The sequence below is a fragment of the Mustela nivalis genome (genome assembly GCF_964662115.1).
Source record: "Mustela nivalis genome assembly, chromosome: 11".
Classification (NCBI taxonomy): domain Eukaryota; kingdom Metazoa; phylum Chordata; class Mammalia; order Carnivora; family Mustelidae; genus Mustela; species Mustela nivalis.
Window position 1 is genome coordinate 88,995,278 of NC_139030.1, and position 13,027 is coordinate 89,008,304.

Here is a 13,027-nt window from a genome sequence, read left to right on the forward strand (position 1 = left end):
AGATTTTTCCTTAAGTTTTAGTAGGTTGGCCCAAAAAGAACCAATTATTCCTTATTTCTTATCCCTACAAGATTATAGCAACACATGTAATAAAATTACTTAATTCAACATACTTTACCAGTCTAACCAAGCAAATTATTACTCATCCTAGATGAGTAGGTGAGTAATTTTTTGCAAGACTGTAAATCACCCTGAAATTCCCAGAGTCACATGGCTCAGTCGTAAGCAAGATAATCAGTTAGTTTATCAAAACTGGCTTTACTAACAAGACCATGTTATTTGTGATGGGGCATTCTGTATCATTGTACCATCTTGGAGAGAGAAGTTGCCTTATAACTTAGTTTGGAGAGAGTGAGTCTTGTTTTAAGATCCCTTAAAATATGCCTCATTTCCTGGTTTTGTGGATCAGATTTTTACCAGTTGCTTCCTGACATAGTTATTCTATCCACTTCATCACTGGAGTGCCTCAGTGCTGATAAAGCACCTGAAAATCCTGAATCTGACACCTTCCTCACACCTACCTTCTTCATAGCACTGGCTATCAACACCTTCCATCACAGGTAAGGTGGATCTTAGGTAATGAGGTATTAGCAATTGGTGCCTCATTATCTTAAGCCTCTCATGGAGCCCCACCCTCCTCTTAAAAGAAGGATGCTGTTATTTTAGCCAGGAGTTAACTTCAGTTTCTCAATGTATTGCACATTTCCACCTGCATCAAATGTACACACTTGCCATGTTTTCTTATTTATGTTTGCTTTAGGAGGGTCTGTTGGAGAACAGGCTTTGCAGACACAGAGGCCTGGATTTAAGTCACCGTTCTGACATTCATTAGCAGTGTGACCTAGGAAAGCTACTTGTCCTATGTTTCCTCATCTATAGAGCAGAGATTCTAAACTTGTCCTCACTGGTTTAATTATAAATATTAGATCCTGTATGTGATGAGCATCCCATAGCATCTTTTTTTTTTTTTTTTTTTTTTTTTAAATTGGAAGGGGAGGTGAACCATGAGAGACTATGGATTCTGGAAAACAATCTGAGGGTTTTGAAGGGGCAGGGGATGGGAGGTTGGGAGAAACAGGTGGTGGTATTATTAGGGAGGGCCTGGATTGAATGGAGCACTGGGTGTGGTACAAAAACAATGAATACTGTTACGCTGAAAAGAAATAAAAAATTAAAAATAAACAAACAAACAAACAAACAAACAATAAAAATAAAGTAAGCTTTGTGCCCAGTGTCGTGCTTGAACTTATGATCCTGAGATCAAGAGTCACATGTTCTCCTGACTGAGCTATCCAGTAACCCCCCCCATCCCATAGCGTCTTAATGTAAAAGTCAATTAATGGTGGGAGGGAAAAAAAGAAGTTGTCTCTGATGCTATGGATAAAAACCAGAGTGGAAGTGAAGGAGTAAAATAATGGCTCTGGTTACCATTAAAATTCCTAAACTCTTTCTCTTCATCATTGACTCAATCCCACATTTGTTTTGCATGCAAAATAGAGATTTTGGGTCTCAACCACTAACATTTTCTTTTTCTTCCTTTCTTTCTTTCTTTTTTTTTTTTTTTTAAGATTTATTTGTTTATTTGAGAGAGAGTTGGGTGAGGGCCAAAGGGAGAGGAAGAGGAAGAGAATCCCTAGTAGATTGCCTGCTGAGTGCAGAACCCAACATGGGGCTCAATCTCATGACCCTCTCATCATGACTTGAGATGAAATCAAGAGTTGGATGCTTAACTGACTGAGCCTCCCAAGTGCCCTGCCGCCCCCCCCCCAACATTTTCATCTTGGCACAGCATCAGTTTTATTTCACTTTTTCTCTTTAGAAGAGTTGCCAGGAACTTCCCATTCTGAATCCTCACAATGGCATCCTGAGTTCTTTAGCATTCAGGTCCCTCACTCTTCAAATTTTATCTGCTACAGCTTCAAACCAGCTCCTAGATATAGGGGTCAGAGTTCTCACCATTCTCTAAGAATATAGACTTACTCTCCAACCCAATGTTTCTGTCCTCGAGGGGCTCCAAGTGTAGGTGAGAAGAAAGACTGACTATACCAGAGGCTAATAAGGAGTTGTGTATGTTTGTGAATTGATGTCTATAGTTAAGCAGGCGAAGAGGTGATTAATTTGTCCTAGAGTGGGGGTGTGGTGGGTAGAAGGGCTGGGAAAGGCTTCAGAGAGGTAGCAACACTTGAGTCAGTTATTTAAGAATGAGCACAATTTCATTTTGGGCTGAGGGAGCAGCGTGACAGAGCCTGAAAGTGAATAGTCTTCAACCAAGGCATTACCGCAGACGGCAGCAAGGATGATTGAGAGTGCAGGGACACACCTAATGGAGCTGGCAGGGGCCACACTGGGAGCTTCTTTGCTGTTCTACCAAGAAACCCAAAAAGAGCAGCCTTCTTTTTCCTCACTTCTGGTGCAATAATTCTTTGTGCACTTATTTTGGCAATAATTTTTCATTTTCAGTAAATCTCTACAAGTGATTTATGGGCCCCTAGGAAGCCAGGGAAAGCCCTGAAGTTCTTTTCTTTCCTTCTCAGTTCTTTACACACAGTATGGTACACAGGATTGGAGGCAGCATGACATAGAGATTAAAGTATTGATAATAGGGGTTGAGATCCCTGCTGCTGTTCTTACCATCCCACTTCTAACCGAGTGAACTTAGGCAAGTTATATCCTCTCTGAATGTCACTTTCTTCCTCTGAAAATGGGGATAATACCATTTTCTATGTGATAGCCCTCCTGTGATGATTCAGTAAGTGCTTAACAAATGTTTGCTACTCAGTTATTCAGTGTTAATTGACCACCTACTATAAGGCAAGATCTATGTTAAATTCCTGTTACACAGTGATGAGTTAAACATAGGCTTTATAGTCTAGCTGTTTATTATTATTAATGTAGATCTTCAGTTGGTAATATTAAAACAAATTAATGTGTTTCAGCTATGTCAATATCCTATTCAGGGTTGGGCCCATTCTCTCTTGTCCTGGTCCTGGAGTGTACCAAGAATTGCTATTCCGGTGCTTATGGTTATGCACAGTTGTGCAGCCCTAGCTGAGCCACTGTTCTAACTAGGTTCAGTAGGCGAAGTGACTTTGGAAGTGATCCTAAAGATCAACCTCAGGAGGTTAATTGTGCATGTTCAAAGCTAATTCTGTGCATGCCTCAGTTAAATTTGGGCTATTTGTACTGTTCTTCAAAACTTGCCATTACTAGAATTTAGGAAAGCAGAACGCTGGAATCCTCAGATTAGCTAATTTTTGTGGAAGCTATTTCATGATAAAGCTATATATATTTTTTGGTTTTACTGTTAGTGAAGTGAGCACACAAAAACAAATAACTACCTAAGTTCTGGTAGACTCCTTGTTTGATAAAGGGATTGACAAGGAGTAGAATCACCAACATCAAAGAAAGGAAGTAGAGGCAGAGATTATGGTCTGAGACTTGGAAGTCATCCTAAAGACAACCTGGGTCTGCTGGCCTCTGACAGAAGCACTTGCAACACTGAGGAGTAAGGCAGATCACCATGATCTGGCCAAATAGAGTAATTGAACTTCTCAGTACAACTATAGGAATAAAATATGTCAACAGTTTACTGGTAAAGATATTCATTCATGTATTGTGTATTGTTTTAATTTGCCTCTGTTTATTTGCCTTTTTTTTTAGCTTTTTCATTTTTAAAAATCATTTTTTAGCAACTGTATGTCCTGGGTATAGCTTATTTCTGATTGCTAAGGGGAACTCCTAAAATATCTGCCAAAACACCTCAATCTATAGTCAGGAATAGGGCACAAAGCTGTATCTTTCTCTGTGCAAAACAAAAATAAAAAGGAATTCACTATCTTTAATGTCCTTCCACATTTTCTTCTGTTTCCTTTTGGTTGGTCTAATAATTGCCTTAAGTTCTATTCTGATCAGAGATTTTGATTCCTGATTTACATAAGCTCAAGCCTCCAAGATTAATGTCAGCTAAGGCCTTTTCTAAAATGAAATCATAAACGATGCTTTCAAAAGTAAATTTTAAAAGAAATTTGAAAGCCTTACAGGAGATAGTAGAAACAGATATGGCCAACATAGATGCCAGAATATAGATACTTAGAGTAGGGCAAAATTTGGAGGTCTCATTGTCTATGTACCCCACCTTAAACTACTTTGAATTATGTTTTGTGAAAGAATACCACAGTCCCCAAGTAGGTGTGTGTGACATTTGGAGTTATGGCACTGTGTGCCTTCCAGTATAAAGGAAAATCTTATATATATTAAACTCTAAATGCATAATTTTGAGATTACTTTGAAGAGATAAATTTCCTGGGAAGTCATGGGTTATAATAATCATCATCAGGAAATTAGATGTAGTAGGTGCAGGTGTCCAGAAGAGCCTGAGAGAGACTCTATAACCAAAGTTAAACCAACGACAGAACAACTCCATGATTACACTGGAAAGATGACAAGCAGCTACCAAGAGAAACGATTTGATACTTTTTGAGCTGACCTCTCACCTGCATTGGTCACATGGTGAGTCAGTAATTTTAAGCGAAGTGACTGGACTGAAAAAGTGACTCTGTGCACCTGTAACATCCCTTCACATGTAGAATCACATCTCCAAATCCCGCCTTGACTTCCCAAGTGAATAGTATTTATTTGTGAACAAAACCATTAGTGAGTTGTAGACTAAACAGATGGTAGAGAAAGAAGGCAGGGAGCAGGGGTTCAAGTCATCTTCAGAGCTTGAGAAAACCAGAACAATCTTGGACACTGAATCCTGGGAGTGGTGAAGGAAAGTATTACCTCCAGAGGTGCCCAGTGTCTCACCTTGTCTTTAACCTTGTTCAGAAAAAAAAATCCAAGAGCCAAATTCTAGATATTCAGGACTGACTGCCTAATGGGGATTAGACTTGGAAAGACTCATCATAGTTGGGACAGAGCCAAAGTTGAGGTAATGGGCATGTGCCAGCATGGCTCCAGTCAGCCCCAGGCTGGTTGCCATCAGCATTGCAGAGTGGGCATGGGCACCAGGAAGCTGAACCATGTTTCAAACTCAAACATTGAAAGGAGAACTCACACATTGCTTTACTGATTTCATGCGTAGAACCTGAATCAGTCATGGAAAGGTGTGAGGAGCAAAGGAGAGTTTCACTAGCCTTGGCTCAAAAAGTCTCTTCAATATTTAATTAAATTCAGCAGCAGTTATTGAGCATTAATCATTCTAAAGCATTTTGATATAAAAGTTTATGATCTTAAACATTTGACAATGTAGTGGGGAAAAAAAAACAAGAAATTCAGGGTCCTTGAGAGAAACATAAAGAACTATGTTGGATTCAAAGGCGAGTGAGAGGATATCCTAAGGGTATTTATTCAAAAGACATCATGGAAGAAGTCAGCCTGAGGATTTGTGGTAGGAGCTTAGAGAGGGGGGAGTTTATCCCAGGTAGAAGAGATGGCATAAGCAAGTCAAGGACCAGAAAGCAGAGGTATGTTTGCACATTGTAATATATATGACTTTGGCAAGCAGTCAAATATTTATAGTAGGCTATTGAAAAATTGGCTGGAGCCAAATTGTGGAGGCATTGGTATCAGAGAGAATAGGTTGTCATTAAGGCATTTAAGCAAGGTTACTCCTGGAAACCTTTATGCCAGAGTTCCTCACATGTATCCTGAAATCACAATTAAAATTACTTAATTAGAAAGTACCTTGAATAATTTAAGCATAGAGCCTTTTTCTTTTCTCCCAATTTATAATAGATTTCTTTTTACTGATTTGGATATTCAAGTGCATTAGAACTCTGCTGTATCATAAATTCCTGGGTCAGCTCGTGTCTTCTTTAATTATAAAAGCCTAAAACAACATGGCTTTCCTGCCATGGATACATGATCCCTCAGCCCCCAAATGAGGGAATCCATTGCATGTCATTCATGCCATCTACAGCCTACCTTTTATTTTCTGCAATTTGTTTAACCTAATAAATTATAACAGAAGGTGAAACCTAGCCAACATAGTTATTTCCCTCCAAATCAGAGTGTTCAGCTTAAGTCTAGGCATTGAAACTTTCTCCATATAGGTTGAGGTTCAGAGTGTTTTAGCTGAGCCTTACTGAGTTAAAACATCTTAATGGCAATTTAAATATTATGAGTCACTGAGCCAAGAGCCTGTAAAATGCTGTGTCCTGCCTCTGGTACAGCAGACACTACGTAGAAAAGAAGGCAAGAGAATGTAGGACAAGTCCTACTGGCCTGGCAGGAGTCCCACCTAATTCCTTATGACGTGTCCAATGCAGGTGACACCTTCTGGAAGGTGTGGATAGGCAGTTAATTTCATGGAGAGTAGGAGGTGTGGTTCAGCTTTTTTTTTTTTTTTTTTTTTACAGTAGGGCATTATCTGAATGACACTCATTCTCTCTTGAGGCTGGACTTCATGCAATAAGCAATAACTGGATGTTATTTTAAAATAAGCAAAGCCACTGACAGGTCTGGTCTGTGTTCTTGTTTCAGAGGAAGAGTTGGTTGAGAAGTGCTCCTTGGTCAAGGATTAAGCCAAAGGAATAACTGAGCAGCAGAAGAACTGTGGGTTTCTTACCCCAGCCCTCAGGAAAGCTATGCCGTGAAAAGGCTTTGACCCACTGACACTGCAAGTTGGACAAGGTACCAGTTCTTCTGTGGAGTAGAAGAAAAGAAAGGAATTCTCTTGCTTGTGGTGTTTGAAGGATGGCTTCCCAGTTTCATCAGCTTCGGGTCCTGGTCTGGAAAAATTGGCTAGGTGTCAAAAGGCAGCCGGTGAGTAGAAAAAGGGAAGGGGGGGTCTGCGGGGCAAAACTCCAGGCAGTCCTAAAGTGTGATGTTAGTAGAGGTAAAAAGAGAAGAGTTTCAGGCCATTTTCTAAAGCAGGAATGAGATATTTAGAAAACATCCCTATATCTGTCTTACAGCTAATGGGGCAAGTCTAAACATACCCTCAAAACTGCTTTTTGGTTTCAGTAAATTAAAAGGGTAAACCGGGACATGCCCTGAGCAAAGAAAGGGATATACTTTGTTGCTGGCTGCGTTGGAACTAGTGTCGAATTCTAGGTTTTAGGCCAAAATACTTTCAGAACTTTTCTTAATAAATTTAGTTAAAAATGAGATGAAGGAAAATATCAGATGAAAGGAATAATAAATGGGCAGAAATGCATTTGAAACTGAAAGTGATGGAAAGCTTGTTTGAAAAGATATAGAAAGGAAATAGTTTGATGGCTGTTGGCATAGAAAAGCTTCTACAAAATTTCAGTACCTAAAAATTATTTATTAGAAATAACAAACAAGAGTCAATATATGTGCCATGCTTCAGGAGTGTTATTGAATCACTTAACTTTGCAGCTACAGTCTGTCTACTCCATTTATTGGAACATTTTTTTTGTGCTCTTACATTCATGTTTGCTTTTGAAATTACAAAGCCAGCTATTAAATCCTCATTAGATAGGGTGTAGGGAGGTTGAGAAAGGAATTGGCTTCTTTGGGTAGTCACATGCTCAGAAGAACGTTTGAAAACCAGAGAAATTCAAGAAGTTACTCCAGATATTTAATTTTAGAGTGGTAATTCCTAGCCTCAAATATTCGAATAATATAAATACCATGCAGATAATGGGTGTCCTAGAAACCAACATTTCATCTGTGTACCTTATCTCACTCTGAGTTTGATGGCGGTGTCTGACGTCTTACTTGAATGTTCTGATGTATATATTGAAAAAGAGAAGGAATGTTCACCCACCTTTGTGAATGTGGTGGGTAGGATTTAAAAATCATAAGCCTATATGTGATTTCATAGGTGTAGGGTTTGGACATAAAATTTTAAATCATTAATTTTTTAGTTAAATCATGAGCGTTCCTTTTCAGTTAGAAACAACACAAAATAAAACCTGTCATAATTATTCCATGGTAGGTTCTAAGTGAAATTCAGAAGGAAAAGAATCTGGATAGACGGATGTGGTCAAAAGATGAGAGTTGGATTCTTGGTTCTGTCTCTCAGAACTGCATGACCTGAGTAGCATATCTGTTTCTCTGAGCACTGGTTTTTCTCTTTGCAAAATGGGCCCAGGGTCTACCATATTTGTCTCATAGAGTGGTAAGAGCCAAATGTGCCAGTTTATTTCAAAGTGTTTTGCAAATGGTGGACACTTGGCATGTAGATTATGGAGAGATTTGGAGTGATGTGTTTGTCATATTTTATTCAAAGTAAGGGTAAAAGGAAATCCAGGAGAAGGGGTTGTGGGAGAGAAGAAGAAATATACAGTACAGTTCTTAAGTGATGAAAACTCACTAGTTAAAAATAAAAGCAGAGAGGAACTGAAAACATGTCTGTTGTTACTGATAAACTGGATGATGAGGTTATATATTTTCTTTACAACTCCATTTTACCTAAAAATTAAAAAAAAAAAAAAAAAACCTTCAGGTGAATACAGTTTTTTTCATTGAGAAATTTTATCTTTAGAAACTTTAATAAGTTCTTGCCTTATCTGTAAAGTAGCTGGGATATCAATTTTCTACTTTAGAGTTTGTCTCCATTTTAGTCAATTTCTGCTGGATATGGCATATTTAAAGGAGATGGAATTCAGGCATGCTAATACATTTTCACCATGATACCTTATATTATTCTTATGTAGTCAAAATCCCTAAAAAGTCTGTGGTAATTATACTTTTGCCTAAGGAAAGAAAATACATAATCTTTTAGCTCATTTGGGGACATCAGAGGATTCAGATCATAAGACTACCTTGAGACCCAGGACAGGTTAAGTGTTGGTTGCAGGAAATGAAATCAGAAATAGTTCTGAATTTGTGGAAATACAGAGGACCTACTTGAATCCATTATGATCAACTAGAGAGACACAAGAGACCTTTAGAAAAGGGTGGTGCCCATTTTAGAACATGGTGGTGCCCAAAGGAGAAGGAAAAACAATCCTAGGTGGAGGGCAAGAGGGCAAAAAAAGCATCCATTCTTCATAGCTTAGCTCGGGCCAGCCCTATTTTCTGCCCTTAGAAAGAAGACTTGGGGACACAGGTGGAAAGGATGTACATGTGGTAGGGTTAACAGGGAAGGATGAGACAATGAAGAGGTTGGAAAGTTAGGATTAAAGACATAAAAGATGTGAAATGAAAAAAATTGTGAAAAGAGAAAATATAGACAAATTAAAAGAGAATGTGAAAAGAAGAGGTATATAAATTTGAGGAAGGGACATAGTCTGTGTGAAGCAGCTGGACTTTGTCATCACCAAGCAATTATTTAAAATGCAAGTGTTCTTATTTCTCTCATAATCTTTCTGAATGATACTTTAAAAAGTATACTTTTATACCTAAGAAAATAGAAATGAAGTTGTGTGACACTGGAAATTTATAGTCTTTAATGAATGTTAAAGAATAATCACCACCAAACATCCTCCTCCATTGTATATTTAAGAGATTCTATCACAGAGCAAGATGGTGGGAAGGATAGTCTGTATAGGAAGAAGTTAGGAATCTACTAATGGGGAAACAAATGACATACAAGGAAAAAAAAAACCCAAGAAAAACAAATATATAGGCAAAATAATAGAGTGGGGATTACTGAGGAAATACATTATAAAAATATATACTAGGATAGAAAGTGAGAAAAAGAATTTCAAACACCTATGTAGTTTAAGAAATAGAAAGATAACGGGATAAGCAAAATGTTGAGTTTGGCTACAAAAAAAAAAAAAAGGCAGGATCCTCGGTTTTGGAGGTGACTTCCCTCAAAATTGTTCTGAGAGTAAATGTTTCTCTTTAATTTTTTAATAAAATCAAACATCAGAATTCTGAACTATTTGGGATTATCTAACGGCCTTAATTTTACAGGGCCCAAGTGAGCTCAAGGAACTTGTCCAAGATGACACAGTGATTTTAAAGACTCAAAGTCAGATTTCCCCCAAAAGAGATTTATTCTTTTCACTACCTCCTGCTGCCTCCCTCTTGCCACTGAGTTGAAATTCCTTTTCCAACATTCTTGGATCCCAACTCAGAGTTCAGCTTGCCAGTGAAGATCATATTTGCTAAAGAGGCCTTAGATATTGCTGTTTTTTAGTATTAATGGTTACATCAACTCTCAATTAGATAGCAAAACAAACAAACAAACAAACAAACTGCTAAAAGAGTGTGAAAAAATACATTAAGCACCAACAGAAATGTTAGGTAATACAAAAAATCAATTAGATGCAGTTGTTCTCCTGCTGGGCTTGTAATTTAATTCTAGAAATAATAAAAAAATGAAGATACATTCCACTGGAGATGGTTAGCGACAGGGAGGCTCACCTAATGAGATGCTAGTTGATGATAGGAAACAGTCCTGGCGCAGCAGAGACTGCAGGATCGAAGACTAGATAGTGCAAGATCGGAGTTTATCGTTCATTGAAAGATGATGAATTCTAAATCAGCATATCAAGGATTGACTTCAGATCTCTATAGAAGTGGAATCTAATTCCAGACTTACCGACAGAAGAAGAAAATTACCTTGAGCTGTTTATTTTAATCTAACTATTTGGCTAGGGGGTCGCATTTTAGTTAAGTTGGCAATAGAACCAGGCAATCCCACAACTTGACTGATTTCTAATACTTTGTTGTTGTTTTTTTCTTTTTAAGATTTTATTTATTTATGTATTTGAAAGAAAGAGAGAGCAAGCTCGCACGTGAGTGGGGAGAGGGGTAGAAGGAGAGAGACACAGAAGCAGACTTGACACTGAGTGCAGAGCCCTGTTCGGGAATCAAGCTCATGACCCTAAGATCATAACCTGAGCTGAAATCAAAAGTCTGCATTTAACCAGCTGAGCTACCCACATGCCCCTGATTTCTAACCCTTTGGCTAAAGTTAGATACTTTCTCCCCAGTCCCCACCTTTCTCATATAACATCCCCTCACAGTGTCTAGAGAAAGAGGAAGTGCTAGCTTCAAAATTTTGGAGAAGTTTGTCTATGCATGAAAAAAAAAGTTTTGATTGAAGCAATTTAGGATTAAACTGTAATCTCAAATTTCTCAATTGGATTAAAATAAACTAGGTCCTGAGCAATTACCCGATCAAATATTCCAGGCCCATTCACCTCTTCCAGATCTATTACCGCTTATCCCCTTAATCCCTTTTAATTGTCCAAAAAAATTTGGATCTACCTGTTGATATTGGTGCTGGCCACATGGCAGACATGCATATTTAGTTTAGTCAAACAATAAAAAGCAAATGAGGGACACCTAGGTGGCTCAGTCACTTAAGCATCCAACTCTTGATTCTGGCTCAGGTCATGATCTTACAGTTGTGACATCAAGCCCTGTGCTGGGCTCTGCACTGAGCTTGGAGTCCGCTTAAGATTCTCTATCCCTGGGTGCCCAGGTGGCTCAGTGGGTTAAGCCGCTGCCTTCGGCTCAGGTCATGATCTCAGGGTCTTGGGATCAAGTCCCGCATTGGGCTCTCTGCTCGGCAGGGAGCCTGCTTCCTCCTCTCTCTCTCTGCCTGCCTCTCTGCCTACTTGTGATCTCTCTCTGTCAAGTAAATAAATAAAATCTTTAAAAAAAAAAAAAAAGATTCTCTATCCCTCTACCCCACCTCCCACTGGCACACTCTCTCTCTCAAAAAAAGAAAAAGCAAATGAGATGAAGATGTTTTAGACGTGAGAGCGATAGAAAAATAAATTGGCTTGAAGTCCTATAAAAGGTGTTGTTTTACCATGCATCATAGAAAATGTACCAATCTCAAAGGGTGCTTGGTGGCTCAGATAAGTGTCTGCCTTCTGCTTAGGTTATGATCCCAGGATCCTGGGATTCTACTCTCTCTCCGACCTGCTCTTGCTCTGTCTCACTGTCTTTGTCACTATCTCTGTTCCTACCTCTTTCTCTCTCACAAATAGATAAATAAATCTTTAAAAAAAAAAAAAAGAAAGAAAGAAAGAAAGAAAACTTACCAATTTCCAAAATGTATTATAATCTGTAAGTATAGATTTCAGAAAGTGTCCCCTATCTCAGTTTTTAGAAGAGTCATTTCTATGGATGGCGGTGTTCAGTAGCAGAAAGCCCAATTAACTGAGAGCTCTGCCACTTCTGTTTGCTTGTTTTGGGGGTGGAAGTAAGGTTTATTCCAGACTAAAATACCAGCCTCTTACTTCACAATGTGAATCTTGGAATATTCCTGTTACCACCAAGTAACAGTCATTCTTGATTTATGAGACAGTGCAAAAGGAAAGGAACAGGGAGTGGAAAGAAGAAGCAATGTGCTTTATATGTGGAAAGCTGGGCAGTTTTTACTTTGAAGCTTGTAATAAACAGTTATGATTCTAGGGTTGCCTTGGTGGCGTAGTCCTTTGAGTGTCCAGCTCTTAATTTTATCTCAGGTCATGACAGAATCAGGGTCTTGGGATAAGCCCCACCTTGGGCTCCACGCTGAGCTTGGAGTCTGCTTGGGCTTCTCTCTCTCTCTCTGCCCCTCCCACTCATGCTCTCTCTTTCTAATAAATAAATAATTTTTTTAAAAGTTATGATTCTAGATTACAGGACAATCTTTAAATGATTTTCAATGAAAATCATTTACACTGAACTAATGAAAGTATAGTGATCTTGATCAAAGCGAGTTAGTACTATATCCTGCAGTGATTTGACTACACAGCTGAATGATTAACTGTGCAGGTGCTGAAGCCCGGCTCCCTGGGTTCAAATACCAGCTCTGCCATTTAATGGTTTATGGAATGAAGACTTAATTAATCTCTTTAAGATTCTGATTTCCCATCTGCAGGAAGAAATGAGGTGATTATATTAAATGAGATAATGCATGTTAAGTATTTAACATAGCATCCTACAAAATCTAAGCAGTCAGTAAATATGAGCATTTATCATTTGGATGATGATATTGAATTGATACTAATTATAAGACCACTTGACAAGAATTCATCCTGGGAAAGATATTTTGAAATCATATTATCAGAGAATTGTTGAAGGAACTACACCAGAGGAGAGGGGTCTCTATTCAAATACTTGAGGAATTCTCATGTGAAAAAAGGGGCCAAACTACAATGAA

The 13,027-nt window shown here is 38.4% G+C and overlaps 1 protein-coding gene across 1 annotated transcript in view; it reads left to right on the plus strand.

Annotated features, from left to right (window-relative positions):
• Positions 1-6,648: 6,648 nt before the first annotated feature.
• ABCA12 (ATP binding cassette subfamily A member 12) overlaps positions 6,649-13,027 on the plus strand; it is a 168,152-nt gene continuing 161,773 nt past the window's right edge. Inside the window, exon 1 of the mRNA XM_082691434.1 lies at positions 6,649-6,765. Coding sequence (XP_082547560.1) covers positions 6,697-6,765 — 69 coding nt within the window. The 5' untranslated portion in view covers positions 6,649-6,696. The remainder of the gene's footprint in view (positions 6,766-13,027) is intronic.